The following is a 12,112-nucleotide window of genomic DNA, read 5'->3' on the forward strand; positions in this document are numbered from 1 at the left end:
ACAATTGTTATACCTTCCTCTTGGATCGATCCCTTGATCATTATATAGTGTCCTTCTTTGTCTCTTGTAATATTCTTTATTTTAAAGTCTATTTTGTCTGATATGAGAATTGCTACTCCAGCTTTCTTTTGATTTCCATTTGCATGGAATATCTTTTTCCATCCCCTCACTTTCAGTCTGTATGTGTCTCTAGGTCTGAAGTGGGTCTCTTGTAGACAGCATATATATGGGTCTTGTTTTTGTATCCATTCAGCCAGCCTGTGTCTTTTGGTGGGAGCATTTAATCCATTTACATTCAAGGTAATTATCGATATGTATGTTCCTATTCCCATTTTCTTAAATGTTTTGGGTTTGTTATTGTAGGTGTTTTCCTTCTCTTGTGTTTCTTGCCTAGAGAAGTTCCTTTAGCATTTGTTGTAAAGCTGGCTTGGTAGTGCTGAACTCTCTCAGCTTTTGCTTGTCTGTAAAGGTTTTAATTTCTCCATCACATTTGAATGAGATCCTTGCTGGGTAGAGTAATCTTGGTTGTAGGTTCTTCTCCTTCATCACTTTAAGTATATCCTGCTACTCCCTTCTGGCTTGCAGAGTTTCTGCTGAAAGATCAGATGTTAACCTTATGGGGATTCCCTTGTGTGTTATTTGTTTTTTTTCCCTTGCTGCCTTTAATATGTTTTCCTTATATTTAATTTTTGACAGTTTGATTAATATGTGTCTTGGCGTGTTTCTCCTTGGGTTTATCCTGTATGGGACTCTCTGTGCTTCCAGGACTTGATTAACTATTTCCTTTCCCATATTAGGGAAGTTTTCAACTATAATCTCTTCAAATATTTTCTCAGTCCCTTTCTTTTTCTCTTCTTCTTCTGGGACCCCTATAATTCGAATGTTGGTGCGTTTAATGTTGTCCCAGAGGTCTCTGAGACTGTCCTCAGTTCTTTTCATTCTTTTTTCTTTATCCTGCTCTGCAGTAGTTATTTCCACCATTTTATCTTCCAGGTCACTTATCCTTTCTTCTGCCTCAGTTATTCTGCTATTGATCCCATCTAGAGTATTTTTAATTTCATTTATTGTGTTTTTCATCATTGCTTGATTCCTCTTTAGTTCTTCTACGTCCTTGTTAAATGTTTCTTGCATTTTGTCTATTCTATTTCCAAGATTTTGGATCATCCTCACTATCATTATTCTGAATTCTTTTTCAGGTAGACTACCTATTTCCTCTTCATTTGTTAAGTCTAGTGTCTTTTGACCCTGCTCCTTCATCTGCTGTGTGTTTTTTCTGTCGTCTCATTTTGCTTATCTTACTGTGTTTGGGGTCTCCTTATCACAGGTTGCAGGTTTGTAGTTCCCGTTGTTTTTGGTATCTGTCCCCAGTGGCTAAGGTTGGTTCAGTGGGTTGTGTAGGCTTCCTGGTGGAGGGAACTAGTGCCTGAGCTCTGGTGGATGAGGCTGGATCTTGTCTTTCTGGTGGGCACGTCCACGTCTGGTGGTGTATTTTGGGGTGTCTGTGGCCTTATTATGATTTTAGGCAGCCTCTCTGCTAATGGATGGGGCTGTGTTCCTGTCTTGCTAGTTGTTTGGCATAGGGTGTTCAGCACTGTAGCTTGCTGGTCATTGGGTGATGCTGGGTCTTGATGTTGAGATGGAGATCTCTGAGAGATTTTTGCCGTTTGGTATTACGTGGAGCTGGGAGGTCTCTTGTGGACCAGTGTCCTGAAGTTGGCTCTCCCACCTCCGAGGTACGGCCCTGATGCCTGGCTGAAGCACCAAGAGCCTTTCGTCCACACGGCTCAGAGTAAAAGGGAGAAAAAATAGAAAGAAAGGAAGGAAGGAAGGAAGGAAGGAAAGGAAGGAAGGAAGGAAGGAAGGAAGAAAGAACTGTTTCTGTTTTGTATATAAGTTTGTATCTTTTATTTTTCAGGTTTTTAAAAAATATTTATTTATTTAATTTATTTATTTAATTTATTTTTTGGCTGCGTTGGGTCTTAGTGCGGCACACAGGGTCTTTGTTGAGGCGTGCAGGATCTCTCCCTGCGGCACGGGCTTCTCTCTAGTTGTGGCGTGTGGGCTCCAGGGCACGTAGGCTCTAGTTTGCGGCATGCGGGCTCTCTCGTTGAGGCGTGCGAGCTCAGTAGTTGTGGCACGCGGGCTTTGTTGCCCCACGGCATGTGGGATCTTAGTTCCCCGACCAGGGATCGAACCTGCGTCCCCTGTATTGGAAGGCTGATTCTTTACCACTGGGCCACCAGGGAAGTCCCTGTATCATTTTTTTAGATTCCACATATAAGTGATATCATATGATATTTGTCTTTCTCTGTCTGACTTAACTTTACTTAGCATGATAATCTCTAGTTCCATCCATGTTGCTGCAAATGGCATAATTTCATTCTTTTTTATGGCTGAGTAATATTCCCTTGTATATATGTACCACATCTTCTTTATCCATTCATCTGTCAATGGACGTTTAAGTTGCTTCCATGTCCTGGCTACTGTAAATTGGGGGTCCCCAACCCACAGGCCGCAGACCGGTACCAGTCTCGGCCTGTTAGGAACTGGGCCGCACAGCATGAGGTGAGCGGCGGGCGAGCAAGCGAAGCTTCATCTGCCGCTCCCCATCGCTCGCATTACTGCCTGAACCATCCTGCCCACCCCCACCCACCATCCCTGGAAAAATTGTCTTCCACAAGACTGCTCCCTGGTGCCAAAGAGGTTGGGGACAGCTGTTGTAAATAATGCTGCAATGATCATTGGGGTGCATGTCTCTTTTCGAATTATGGCTTTCTCCAGATATATGCCCAGGAGTGGGATTGCTGGATCATATGGTAATTCTATTTTTAGTTTTTTAAGGAACCTCCGTACTGTTCTCCATAGTGGTTGTACCAATTTATGTCCTCCCTTTTTCATAAGTAGTGAAAGCATTGTCCTCTAGAACAGCCAAACAGTGTTAGAACAGCTAAAGCACTAAGTATGATCTCAGACCCTATGAAACTCTGGTGGTGTGTAGTGGCTTGCCTGCCATGTCCCCAAATCTCATCCCTGACCCTTAGGGATAAGCAGGTGCCAGGAATCACTTCCCTACTTTGCAGTTGGGGACAGAGAAGCAAAGGCTGGAGAAGGAGCCTGCCTCATAGACTCTGTCAGAATCAGAAATGATGTAGACATCTCTTCCCTTAAGTCTCTGACTCGGTGCTTTCTTTAGACCAATGCCTCATATTCATTCCAGTGACTTTTCCACCATCCTTGTATAGGCTTTCTCCTCTGGCCTGAAGAAGAGAGACAGGATGCTTAAATACACACTGGCTGAGGGAGACAGACACTCAACTAGGCTTGGAGCCGTGGTGGTGAATTTGCTTTTTTGTCTCCTTGATCACTTTTCCCTGTCTTTCTAGGACTACAGCATGAGGGAATCTTCCGAGTGTCAGGATCCCAGGTGGAAGTGAATGACATCAAAAACGCCTTTGAGAGAGGTGAGGAAACGGCCTGAAAGATAAGACCAAATGTTTGCCAGCTCCCCAGGATACTAGCTCCACGCTTTCTCCCTGAGAGGTACCCAGAGGTTAGCAAGCCAGTTTGCCTCCGTCTTCAGCCCAGCACCTTCTCTCCTGTAGACATCCCCCCACCCCCACCCAGATATGCAGGGAGATGCCAGGGTACATCCCAGTTTCCTCCTTCTCAGCCCCATTCATCCTGCCCCTCTCCTCCGGATGATCTACCCAAACCCAAGAAGTTAACTATGATATCTGGGCAGTTTATGGCTGTATCCAGAACCCTTGGTGGCAGAGCGAATGCACCTGTTCATCTTAGCCCATTTATTATCTTGTGGGCTATTAAGGTAATGGGCAAGCTTTGGCAATTTCCGTCACTGAAATGGATATATATAGTTTCAATTTGAGGTTGGTCCTATCATTAAATCTAATTACATCTGATATGAAATTTTCCATAGGGAGCTCCAGTATGATTGTTCTCCTGTAAGTAGGTGTGCTTTGTTAAAGGCCAAGAGGAGAGAGAGCTAATCAGAGGGGCTGGCCTCCCTGGCCTCATTTCCCTCCCCTAGGGACTCAGTCCCAGCCTGGTTTCATGATCTCATGAGAGAGCCAATTGCTGTGTCCCATCCCCAGCCCAGAGGGAATGTCCCTGAGCTAGTCTGGCACAAGCAAATTTATGTTAACGGACTTTTGTGCCCCTCCTCTGGCCCCGGGGCCCCTGAGCCTAAGCAGTCTTTGCTTTCGCTAGTCTCTGGTTGCCCTACTCGTGGCCACCATGCTGGGCAGAAAGCTGAGGGACTGCGATGAAGGTTTGAATAGGCCACTCCTTCCCCACCACCTCTGCTTCATCCTGTTTGTTTTTACCTCTCTCACTCTCTCTTTCCTTTTTGGGGGGATTGCTTATCCTTAGGAGAGGACCCCCTGGCTGGGGACCAGAATGACCATGACATGGACTCCATAGCTGGCGTCCTGAAGCTTTACTTCCGGGGGCTGGAACACCCTCTCTTCCCCAAGGACATCTTCCATGACCTAATGGCCTGCGTCAGTAAGTATCATCCTGGCCTCAGATTGGCTTCTGGGCCAGAGCACCTCATAGCAACAGATAACAAATTTCCACAGGGTCTTTTTTTCTCATAAGCTTTCCAGTAATGTTTTCCTTTTTTCCTTTTCCTCGGTGAAGTTTCTCTTCCTTGTTGTCACTCCTTTATCCCCTGGGAGGGGAGGAAAAAGAGTGACTTTTCAGGAAGAGTCTGGATCACAAGTCAGAACTCCTGGCTTTTTTCTTTCTGATTCACTTTAAACTCTTTTGCTTCGCTGGGCTTTATCTTTCTTCATTAAAATACATTTTTGTTCCTATATAAGACACAGTCCTTTTCAGCTATTAGAAGCTCATATATTAGTGCTTGTGCTTTTCATGATACAAAGGGAGAATACGTAAGTGTTATAAATATTTCCTGCTTGTTGCTTTAAATGTGGCATGACTTACCTGTGAGATGTGTTAATATGTGTTCTTCTAGGAATAAAAGCCTCTGCATATTTAAAAGTAGTGATATGTTTTCTCAGAGAGAGATAGTCCCTACTTGATCTTTAGATAAAGCAGGTATCTTAGAGGTTCTCTGCCTCTTACTCTAAAATTTAGGGCTTGAAAAGCTATTCCTGGCCATTTAGTTTAGATCATTATGCTGGACCCCCCTCTCATTTGTTGTCCACGGAAACTTGGATTAGTATTAGGTCATTCTGGAAGCAGATGCCGTTGAAATGGTGGCTTCAGAGGCTGGAGGAGGCAATGCCTTTGAAATGGAGAAAAGTTTTTCTTCCCAGATCAACCAAGGTCTTCATCCCCCACCGCCCACCCCCGAGTTTCCAGTTTGATTCCTGAGCACTGTCCCTCTCTGTTATTCGGAGAGAGGGGCCCAGAGCACTCAGGAAGCTAGCTCTCTTGTTTTATTGGTTTACCCACGATCTGTGGGAGTCCTAGTGGAAATGCGTTCTGTGGGTGACTGAATATATGCATCCCTCCTACCTTCATGTCTTTTTCCAGGACTGGGCCTAGGTGGAATACCCTAAGTGGATGGGGGTTGCCAGGACAGTACAAGATACCTTGGCTGCCCAATCCTCCCCTTGAGATGTGCTCCCCATCTAGTACCTCCCATTTCTTTTTCACAGAGAGGCTCTCCTAGAAAATGACAATATCCACACGGCACACCGTGAAAGTGGGGAGGCGGGCCATGAAGGAGGCACAGGCCTAGGGCCGTACCTGGAACTAATCTGTCCACAGCACAAGAGTCAGGAAAGTTCTCTGGTTTTCTCCCCAGATATCACTGCTTACACAGGGGCCTGCCATTTCTTGCCTCTGGCCACATTCTCCTCATCCCCACTGCAGATAAGGGAGGGGGGAAGATAAGCCAGACTTGTCCAGGGGATGAGGTGATGCACGTGTGGAGCGAGCAGGACAGGACCTGTGCAGCCCCTCCCTCTCCCCACATGTAGGCCCTCCAAGGCTGGGTGTCGAGCAGTCATAGCAGTTTCTGGTCAGCTCCTTGCCTGTGGTATTGTAATAAGGGGGTGGTAGATGCTCTGGGGAGCATCTCCAACCCCTTCTGTGCCCAAGGAGCATACATCTTAAGTCCTGACCCGGAGAAGGTTCTGGAGCCTGCATGCCCCATCACAACAGCCCCACCCCAAGAAGCCACAGAGATGGAGCTCCTTACACTGGCCCAGTGCTGTGTGGACTTGACTGGCTGCTCTCCATATTGCACCCGCTGCTAGTCAGGGCCTTCTGACCACTATTTCCTGGGATCTCTGTTACAGTGGAGGGTAACGCATGGCTTTTTTCTTTCAGCAATGGACAACCTGCAGGAGAGAGCTCTGCACATCCGGAAGGTCCTCCTGGTCCTGCCCAAAACCACTCTGATTATCATGAGATACCTCTTTGCCTTCCTCAACCAGTGAGTAGACTTCCCAGGGAGCAACTGATCAGGCCTTAGCTTCGGCCACTGGAAGTTTACGTAGGGACCTATGTTGATTCCTCCAGCCCAACAGATACTTATTGAACACCTACTGTGTGCTGGGCACGGTCGTAAGATGTAAGAATACATTGTGAAATAAGAGACAAATGCCTGGATACCATTTGGCTCGTGTTCCAGCAGAGGACACAGACAATTACAGAAACATGAGGTAGTAATAAGTGCTTAGAAGAATAAGGAAGTGTAAGTTAAGGGATCAGGGGCAGAGGTGAAAGAGGGAGAGACACTGCAGAGGGGCCTTCGGCAAAGGCCTCTCTGGGGAGACGGTGTGTGAGCAGCAGCCTAAATGAAGTGAAAGAAGGAGCCACGGGATGGTCAAGGTCATCAAGCCCCAAAAGTCATGGCAACAATGAGTTTAGATTTGAAGAAGCCATTGGAAAGTTTTAAGCAGAAGAGTGTTGTGATCTGATTTTTTAATATATTTTTAAAATCCACTTCATGGAGAAGTTACCATAGAGTAACGTGGAGAGAAGCGGGAGAGACCTCACCAGAGGTTATTGTGCAGTCTCGGTCGGGAGTGGTGGTGGCTTAGACCACAGAGGGAATGGTGGAGGGTGATGGGAGGGGTCAGGTGTAGGATCTATTTGGAATACAGCTTTGATAGGACCTGCTGATGGGTAGGATATAGAATGTGAGGAAAGAGAAAAATTCTACTTTTTTTTTTTTTAATTAATTTATTTATTTATTTTTGGGTGTGTTGGGTCTTCGCCTCTGTGCGAGGGCTTTCTCCAGTTCTGGTGAGCGGGGGCCACTCTTCATCATGGTGCGCGGGCCTCTCACTATCGTGGCCTCTCCTGTTGTGGAGCACAGGCTCCAGATGCGCAGGCTCAGCAGTCGTGGCTCACGGGCCCAGTTGCTCCGCGGCATGTGGGATCTTCCCAGACCAGGGCTCGAACCCGTGTCCCCTGCACTGGCAGGCAGACTCCCAACCACTGTGCCACCAGGGAAGCCCGAAATTCTACATTTTTGACATGAGCAGCGGGGAAGCCATGATGCCATTTGTGGAGCTGGGGAAGACAAGATGTGGAAGAAGCAATCAGGACAAGGTGCTGATGTGGACATGTTAACTTGAGGTACCCGTTAGCCCTCCAGATGGAGAGTCTAAGTAGGCAGCTGAACGTAGGAATCGGATGCTCAGGGAAGAAGCCTGGAGCAGAGATACAGTGTGGGGTCATTGTGCACTGATGGTAGTTAGCTGGTCCGCCAGGGAGTGAGTGTAGCTAGAAGAGAGGTCTGAGGATCAGAGGGGCCTTGGGCTCAGCCGGAGTATTTCTCCCTGTCTAAGCAGTGTGTCCTCGCCCAGGGCAGGCATGGAGGGCAGCAAAGACAACGAGCAAGGACATGCTTCTCCCCTTAGGCACCTCTGTCTTTCCACGTTGCTTTCATTGCAGCATCTCCCTCAACAGCTGACGCCAAAGTCTATCAGTGGGCAACCCGAGGGCCAGATAAGGCCCATAGATATGTTCCCTTTAAGTCCACTCTGTCTTGAAAACATTGAACCATTTAAATATTGGGAGATTCTACTTTTTAAAAAAATCTAGATTTCTAGCTTCTCTTGAACAAATCACTAGGTCTAACAGCACTGGATCTGCACGCCCAGGCGGCCGCAGTTCCCTGTGGAGTACGGGCTGCTGCCTAGACGAGGCGGTCAGGTGCCCCCAGTTCACCACAGTCCCCAGCTCTGCCCGAAACTCCCCGATGCTGAGGCTGAATTCAGTTGCCGTTATCATCTCTCTGGCTTTATGGCTTTTCATAGAGTGGGGAAACATTTCTTTAGATCCATGAATCTAGTTTTTTAAAAAAGGGAAAACAAAAAGTAGACCAAGGGGCTAGGGTGTTTTAGCTCATATGGCTTTGTGAAAATGAAGACTATTCCTAGTGGGTTGGTCTCTGCTTCAAAGGAATACAAGTTCAGAGGCCATCTCAGGAGCCTCAGCCTGCTTACAGACCAGGGTCAGCCTGACCTTGAGGCATCTGGGCTAGCAGCCCCCACCTGAGACCTTTCAGGGGCAACCACACTGTCCTCTAGCCCTGTTGCTGGCCCTGCAGAGTGACAGAGGGTCCTGGCCCAGCAGCCTGTTGCTTCCACGTGGCTGTGTCTGCACCATTCATTAGCCAAGCCCTGACTCAGCACCACAACTGCCTTTAGTTGAGAACCCCTCATGACTCACGCAGGGTTTCACATGCTGCCCGTTTTAGGCAGATGGAAACTCTGGTAATGACTCTCAAGCCAGTCGGTCCCCTCAGGGCCACCAGGCCTTCTCTCCCCTCATTGACCGATACCTGCCCTCAAAGAGCCTAGTCTGCTCCCCCAGAGCGAGGACCATGTCGGTCGTGGGTACACAGGCAGGGGAGCAGGCAGGTCCTGGGGTGACTGTGTGTGTAAGCACAATGGCCTCATCCTGCCCACATTTTCCTCCTGCTAAGTGGAGGGGTGAGGGAGTTTGTGGGTGGGGAGAAACGGTAGAGGAAGCGTCATAAGAGCTGGAGAGGGTGGCCACTGTCAAAGGAAACATGGAAAATTGCACCCATTCAAATGATGACTTTTGTTTTGTTTCACTTCTTTTTCTGGTTAAAAAAAGATTAACTTGCTCATCAAAGTCTTTCATGGAAAAGATGCAGCATTAATAACCACCGTGTTTCCTAAAATAATAAATGGAGTGCAGGACACAGGCGATAGAGAAGACCACCTGCCTGCACAGGAAGGTGACAGGTGATAAGTATGCACTTATCAACAGGTGTAACCAGAGTTGGCAGGTAGCTCCTCATGGAGACTCTCCCTGGGCACAGACTTTTAGGACCCCTCTCCTTTGCTGTTACATGTCCTGACAGTGTGTACTTTATTTCTGGCTATTGTCTTTTTGTAGGTTGTACACATCCTCCATCTCAAGGAACCCCCAGAACTGAGATATATGTATGGAACTCCTTACACAGTGCACCAGTGCTGTGTCGACTTGACCTGGTTCCACATATATCTATATAGCTAGTGTTCAATCCACTGTATGAACCTTGGGTACATGCCTGTCCAGCAAACCTTGTTAATTATTAACGTTATCCTTTCTTAGCATCTGCATTGATGATCAATTGCTGTGTAATAAATTACCCTAAAACTTAGCAACTTAAAACAATAAGCATTTATTGTTATGTCACAGTTTCTGTGGATCAGGAATCTAGGTGCAGCTTAGCTGGGGGCCTCTGGCTCCAGGTTTCTTGAGGTTGCCGTGAGTGTATTGGGGGCAGGACTGTAGTTTCTTCTGAAGGCTCGACTGGGAAAGGATCCACTTGGTGTTGGCAGGATTCAGTCCCTTGCACGTTGTTGGACTGAGGGCCTCCTTTCCTGGCTGGCTGTTGGTCAGAGGCCTCCATCAGTTCTGCACCACATGGGCCTCACCATAGAGCTGCTCGTGACATGGCAGCTGGCTTTGCTCCAAGCAAGTGAGTGAGAGAGTGCCCAAGAGAGCAGCCAGTCTTTGTAACCTAATCTCAGAAGTGACGTCCCATCACTTCTGCCATACTCCATTCACTAGAAGCGAGTCACTAAATCTAGCCCACACGCAAAGGGAGAGAACTACACAAGGACATGAATACCAGTAGGCAGGGACCATAGGGTTCATTTTAGAGGCTGCCAGCCACAGCATCTGTACTACTCAGTGGGTTTTCACCCTGAAACAAAGTGCAGGTAGCTACCCCTCACTGCCGCTGACTTTGCTGCTTGCCTTTTGAAACCTGATTTCTTCAGATGTCAAACAATATAGACTTTTAGTCTCTTGCTAATCAAGCGAGGTCCATAGACGAGCAGCATCAGCATCATCAGGGAGATTGTTAGAAATGCAGAATCTCAGTTCCTCCCCCACCCCACCCCCAATGACCTATGAATCAGAATCTATATTTTGACAAAATCCCCTGATGAGTCATAGGCACATGAAGGTCCGAGAAGCATCACTCTACATCCTCCAATATTGCTCCATAATCTGAAAGAGGGAATTGGTGGTGCTTTTCTCACTGTTAAGACACATCAGCTGCTCTCCAGAAAAGCTGAGTCTTCCTCCAAACTTCACCATCTCAGGTGCCTCCCAGTTTGGAAAGATTCTGTCTGCGCTGCTCTTCTGACTTTCACAAGGAGTGTTTTAGCTTCTGTATGAAAATGGACAAGTAGAATTGTGGCTGGATTGTCCTAGAGACTCACAGATGCTCATGTATTTATTCACTTATTTATTTAACATGTATTTATTAAGCATTTACTGTGTGCTAGGCCCTGTTTTAGTTGCTGGATATCTAAGATTGCACCAAACATTCAAGGTCTCTGCCCTCATGGAGCCTATGTAGCACACAGAACTGCAGGAAGACAGGCAAAACTGATAAGAACACATGTCATGGGACTTCCCTGGTGGCACAGTGGTTAAGAATCCACCTGCCAATGCAAGGGACACGGGTTCAAGCCCTGGTCCGGGAAGACCCCACATGCCACGGAGCAACTAAGCCCATGAGCCACAACTACTGAGTCTGTGCTCTAGAGCCCGCAAGCCACAACTACTGAGCCCATGTGCCATAGCTACTGAAACCCACATGCCTAGAGCCCATGCTCTGCAAGAAGAGAAGCCAACACAATGAGAAGCCCGCTCACCACAACGAAGAGTAGCCCCTGCTCGCTGCAACTAGAGAAAGCCTGCACACAGCAGTGAAGACCCAACACAGCCAAAAAGAAAGAAATTAATTAAAAAAAAAAGAAAGAAAGAAAGAACACATGTCATATGTCAGAGGATAAGGGCTATGGAGAAAATTAAAGCATGTTACGTGCTTCCCTGGTGGCACAGTGGTTAAGAATCTGCCTGCCAATGCAGGGGACATGGGTTCTGGAGCCCTGGTCTGGGAAGATCCCACATGCTACGGAACAACTAAGCCCACGCGCCACAACTACTGAGCCTGAGCTCTAGAGCCCACGAGCCACAACTACCAAAGCCCACGTGCCTAGAGCCCGTGCTCTGCAACAAGAAAAGCCACCGCAATGAGAAGCTTGCGTACCGCAAGGAAAAGTAGCCCCTGCTCGCCACAACTAGAGAGAGCCCGCGAGCAGCAACAAAGACCCAAAGCCGCCAAAAATAAAGAAATAAATAAGTAAAGCATGTTAGGGGACCGGAGAGTGTAAGAGGTGGGTGTGAGGGTTTCCTATTTAATATACAGTGGTCAGGGACACCTCACTGAGCAGGTGACAGTGGGCAGTGGTGTAGGAGGAGGACCAAGAGAGAACGGTGTCCCAGAAGCCACATAATGTGTTTCGAGGAGGGTGTGATAACTGGGATAATGTGATGACAGGTCAGCTAAGAAAAGGACTGAGAACTGATTTAGCAGCATAGATGTCACTAGTGACCTTGATGGGTGTTGTCCTGGTGGAGGAGGAGGGGCAAAATCCTGATGGTGTAAGTTCAAGCGAGAAGGGGTGCTGATGCTGGATAAACAAAATGTGGTAGATCCATACAGTGGGGTCATATTCAGCTAAATGCTACTGGGCTGTACACTTTAAAATGGTTAAAATGGTAAATTTTCTGTTGTGTGTGTTTTACCACGATAGAGGGGTTGGTGGGGCACACTGGAAGAGAGTAAGTGTGT

The 12,112-nt window shown here is 47.3% G+C and overlaps 1 protein-coding gene across 1 annotated transcript in view; it reads left to right on the forward strand.

Annotated features, from left to right (window-relative positions):
- Nucleotides 1–12,112, forward strand: part of SRGAP2 (SLIT-ROBO Rho GTPase activating protein 2) — a 240,937-nt gene that overhangs the window by 207,533 nt on the left and 21,292 nt on the right. The window contains 3 exon segments of the mRNA XM_036848932.1: nt 3,384–3,461; nt 4,390–4,524; nt 6,322–6,427. Of these exon segments, the coding sequence (XP_036704827.1) occupies nt 3,384–3,461; nt 4,390–4,524; nt 6,322–6,427 (319 nt within the window).

This window comes from Balaenoptera musculus, chromosome 1, assembly GCF_009873245.2.
Source record: "Balaenoptera musculus isolate JJ_BM4_2016_0621 chromosome 1, mBalMus1.pri.v3, whole genome shotgun sequence".
Classification (NCBI taxonomy): domain Eukaryota; kingdom Metazoa; phylum Chordata; class Mammalia; order Artiodactyla; family Balaenopteridae; genus Balaenoptera; species Balaenoptera musculus.